At 54.2% G+C, this 4,342-nt stretch overlaps 1 protein-coding gene across 1 annotated transcript; it reads left to right on the top strand.

The window, feature by feature from the left end:
* The first annotated feature begins 1,350 nt into the window (after positions 1-1,350).
* LOC119461341 (uncharacterized protein K02A2.6-like) lies at positions 1,351-4,119 on the top strand. Its single transcript, XM_037722654.2, has one exon. It carries the CDS (start codon positions 1,351-1,353, stop codon positions 4,117-4,119), a length of 2,769 nt encoding a protein of 922 aa, XP_037578582.2.
* The last annotated feature ends 223 nt before the right edge of the window (positions 4,120-4,342 follow it).

Raw genomic sequence — 4,342 nt, 5'->3', positions numbered from 1 at the left:
CGCCGCCGAGCCCTCCTTCTGCACTGCCTCGGACCTGAAGGACAACGAATTTTCGACGCCCTGCCACCGCCACCACCATCGAACGCCCTAGACCACCCGCCCGCGCATCCGAGTGCGGGAACCGCCCCCCTTCAGACGGTTACGCCTTCTGCAACCACCGCTGCAGTTGGAACGACAGAGATCAAACAAGCCGATGCCGAGCTCGCACAGCCACCGGACGAGTACGACGCAGCTGTTCAAGCCCTGGCTCGACACTTTTCCGCTACTTGCAACGTACGCGTCGAGCGACATCGCTTCCGTGACCGTCGTCAACTGCACGGTGAGCCGATATCGGAGTTTGCTCTTGCGCTTCGCGAACTGGCTTCGTCATGCAACTTTGCCGCGCAAGCGGATACAAATCTGTGCGACCAGTTCGTCGCCGGGGTCACATGCCCGCGCCTACGGGAGCGGCTATTGCTCGAGGGTGACGCGCTCACGTTTGACCGCGCCGTGGAGATAGCGCTTCTTCGCGAGCAAGTGCAGCGCGAATCCGAAGCTCTCGGAACAGCCCCTGTGGATCGAGTAGTACCACAACATAACCGCGGACGCAACCCGACAGGCCGTCGCAGACATGTACGCCAGTCCAGCAGTACCGACCGACGTAGTACGCCTAGCTCTTCGCGCTCCGGCTTCGTTCGTCCGCCTGCGCCGGAGATTGCTAGCGCCGTCGTCCCGTACTCCGTAAACACAAACGTGTGCGGCAACTGCGGCGCACAAAACTGCCAGCCGTCAGCCTGTGCAGCCCGCGGTCGAGCCTGCTTCGCGTGCGGCCGCCGAGGCCACTTTCAACAGTACTGCCGAAATTCGCGTCGCGGACGTGGAAGACGCCCGGCTCGAGTTGCCGAAATCGTTTCAGAGGAAGACGCTGAGAGTGTCGTGAATATTTTTACTGTTCACGCTGAGAAGCGTACGGGCGTCTACGTTGATGTCGGGGTTCAACCTGTTGCTCTGGCATCACGCCCGTGCGTCATAACATTCTTAGTGGACACTGGCTCAGCTGTGTCGATAATGGGAGAACATAACTTTAGGAGCCGGTTCAGAGACCAAGTTGAGCTGAAAAAGTCGCAAATAACGTTGCTGGATTTTTCACGTCGGAAAATTCCTGTGCATGGCCAGTTCACCGCCCTCGTAACGTACAAATCAGAAACGGCTGTAGTAACGTTTCACGTTACACCAGGTGGAACATCACTCCTGGGTGTTGATGCTGTAAAAGCTCTTGGTCTCCAGATTGTAGGCACAGAATTGCGCTGCCTTAATATGGCCGTTGAACCGAACGTCGACACAAAAGGCCCCAAAATCCTACGCCCCGAAATGCATTCGCAGAACACAAACAAGTTGTCTCCGCCCACCACGAAGCCACCACTGGGTCCACCCAAGTTTGGTATGCCTACTTCATTATGGGCCAAGTTCGAACACTTGTTTTCACCAGAGCTAGGACTTGCCAAAGGTGTCCAGCATCGGGTCAAGCTCAAACAGTCGGTAGCTCCTGTCACGCAGAACCTCAGACGCCTACCACTTTCAGTGCGAGAAGCAGTCAGCGACGAACTGAGGAACCTACTTTCTGCTGATGTCATTGAATGCGTAAATGCGTCAGAGTGGGTTTCCCCTATTGTTGCAGCTCGCAAGAAAGATGGCAGCATTCGCATCTGCGTGGACCTCCGCGAAGCTAACAAAGCTGTGGTGGTCGACAGCTTTCCCCTGCCACACACAGAAGAGTTGCTGCATGCCCTGAACGGTGCCCGTTACTTTTCTAAGTTGGATTTGGCCTCCGCATACTACCAGGTTCTGCTTCATCCAGACAGTAGAGATATTACAGCGTTCATAACGCACGATGGCCTTTTTCGATTTAAGAGAGTATGTTTCGGCCTAGCCTCAGCACCAGCAGCATTCCAGCAACTCATGACGTCAATTCTACAGGGATGCAAAGGCGTTCTCTGCTACCTGGACGACGTCATCATCTTCGGCAAGTCGGAGAAAGAGCACATGCGGAACTTAGAGGAAGTCCTGCAACGAATTTCACACGCTGGGCTCAAGCTAAATGACAAATGTGTTTTCAACACATCCGAACTCTCGTTTCTTGGTCACCGCGTTAGCGCCGAAGGAGTAGCACCCCTTCAGACCAAAGTTGACGCCATTGTTCACGCTGCCACCCCTACAGATGCTGGCAAGCTCCGGTCGTTCCTGGGACTAGTAGAATACTATGCTAGATTTGTTCCACGCCTAGCAGAGGAAGTGGAGCCCATGCGCAGACTTCTTCGTAAGGACACTCCTTTTATCTGGGACACTGCTGCTGAGAACAGTCTTACAAGAGTAAAGAACCTCCTAGCCTCCCACAGGGTACTACAAATGTTCGATCCAGCACTTCCCGTCATTGTGGCCACCGATGCATCCGCATATGGTTTAGGTGCGGTACTGCAACAAGTTGATGGTCGGTACATTCGAACTGTGGCATTCGCGTCACGAACATTGACGGAAGCAGAACGGAAGTACTCGACTGGTGAACGTGAGGCTCTAGCTTGCTTGTGGGCTCTAGAGAAATGGCATGTGTACCTATGGGGTCGTCCAGTTACTCTGCAAACGGATCACCAAGCTCTAGTAGCCCTGCTTTCTTCTCAAGGCACAGGACAGCGACCACTCCGCATAGCAAGATGGACTGCACGGTTACTGCGGTACAACTTCACGATGCAGTACAGGCGTGGTGAGCACAACAAGGTAGCTGATGCCTTGTCCCGGCTACCTCTTCCAGACACTGAAGGTGGCCCCGAGTCAGAAGAAGAAATAGTGTCTCTGGTAATGTGTGTACATCACGATGAACTGAAGCATGCAACCGCGGAGGATAGCACTCTCCAAGACGTTGCCCGTTACGTACAGACATCGTGGCCGCCACGCAAAAACCTGGCACTTAACCTGACTCCCTACTATGAAGTCCGAAAGGAGTTGACAGTGGTTGATGGCATACTCTTGCGTACTGAGCGCATCGTAGTCCCCGCCAAGCTCACAGCCACTTTTGTCCAGCTGGCTCACGAATCACACCCTGGTATCGTGAAAACCAAACAACGCCTACGAGAGAAGTATTGGTGGCCAGGGTTAGACAAACACGTTGAAACAACTATCCGCAGTTGTGCCATTTGTCAGAGCGCGGACAAAAGTGCCAAGAACTCGCCCACACCACTGCAGCCAATCCCTCTTCCTGACAAACCTTGGGACAAGATAGCTATTGACATTGTTGGTCCCTTCGAGCGTGCACCTACAGACTGCAGATTCGTCATTTCAGTAGTTGACTATTTCTCAAAATGGCCAGAAGTGGCTTTTTGTGCTGATGTTACCTCCCGCACGGTGACGAAGTTTCTACTCTCACTCTTCGCACGTGAGGGTTACCCGACAGAGATAGTGTCTGACCACGGCAGACAGTTCACATCGAGGGAATTTGAATCCTTCCTTGAAGACCGTGGAATCAGGCACATCTTTTCTGCCGTATACCACCCACAGGCAAATGGTCTAGTGGAAAGATTTAATCGGGTACTGAAGTCGTACATTCAACTGGCCCTGCTGGAGCAGCGCCCAGTGAAGGCAACTGTGACTGAATACTTGGGAGTATACAGAGCCACCCCTCACAGCACCACCGGTCTCTCACCGGCCGTTCTTCTACATGGCCGACACATGAGAACATCGCTGGATGTAATTGGTCAGCCTACGGCCGACTTCAGCACAAATCCATCGCGGGAGATGAGCGTGCTCAGGAAAAGAGTCGCAGAGCATCAACGGAAGAGCAAGGCCTACGCTGATCAACGGCGAGCTGCTAGGGTCCCCAAGTTCCAAGTGGGCACCTACGTACGAGTGAAAAAACCAATTCCCGGACCAAAGGGCACTCCAAGTTATGGACCACCATTGAAAATCCTCAAAAGAATCGGCCGCTGGTCTTTCTGTCTGGAAGACGGTCGAACCTGGAACGCTTCGCAGCTGTCAGCGGTACCAAAAGAGGCATCGCCAGAGCAAGGAACTAACATAGACATCTCTGGCGCGCACGACATGCCCCCGTTGACAGACTGTCACAGGAGAGATGTACCATCGAAGACTTGAATCACTACGCCTGCTGGTCCGCATCAAACGCAGGAAGCGAGTTCCGCTGATCAACTTGCGTCTCCCTCACGCCCTGTACCACTACCCGTGCCGCCGAGCCCACCACAGCCGCAAGGTTCGCAACCGCATACCCTGGCTTCAGGCTCTCGCACGGTGGAGTGCAGTGTACCGGTAGAAGGCAATGGACTCGATGCCGAGCCACCGCCTGACCGGCCAAGGAGAA

The sequence above is a fragment of the Dermacentor silvarum genome, chromosome 1 (assembly GCF_013339745.2).
Source record: "Dermacentor silvarum isolate Dsil-2018 chromosome 1, BIME_Dsil_1.4, whole genome shotgun sequence".
In the NCBI taxonomy this organism is placed as follows: domain Eukaryota; kingdom Metazoa; phylum Arthropoda; class Arachnida; order Ixodida; family Ixodidae; genus Dermacentor; species Dermacentor silvarum.
This window is presented reverse-complemented; position numbering and strand designations above follow the sequence as displayed.

Coding starts and splice junctions, on each gene's coding strand:
- LOC119461341 (XM_037722654.2), top strand. CDS start 1,351: ATGCATTCGCAGAACACAAACAAGTTGTCTCCGCCCACCACGAAGCCA.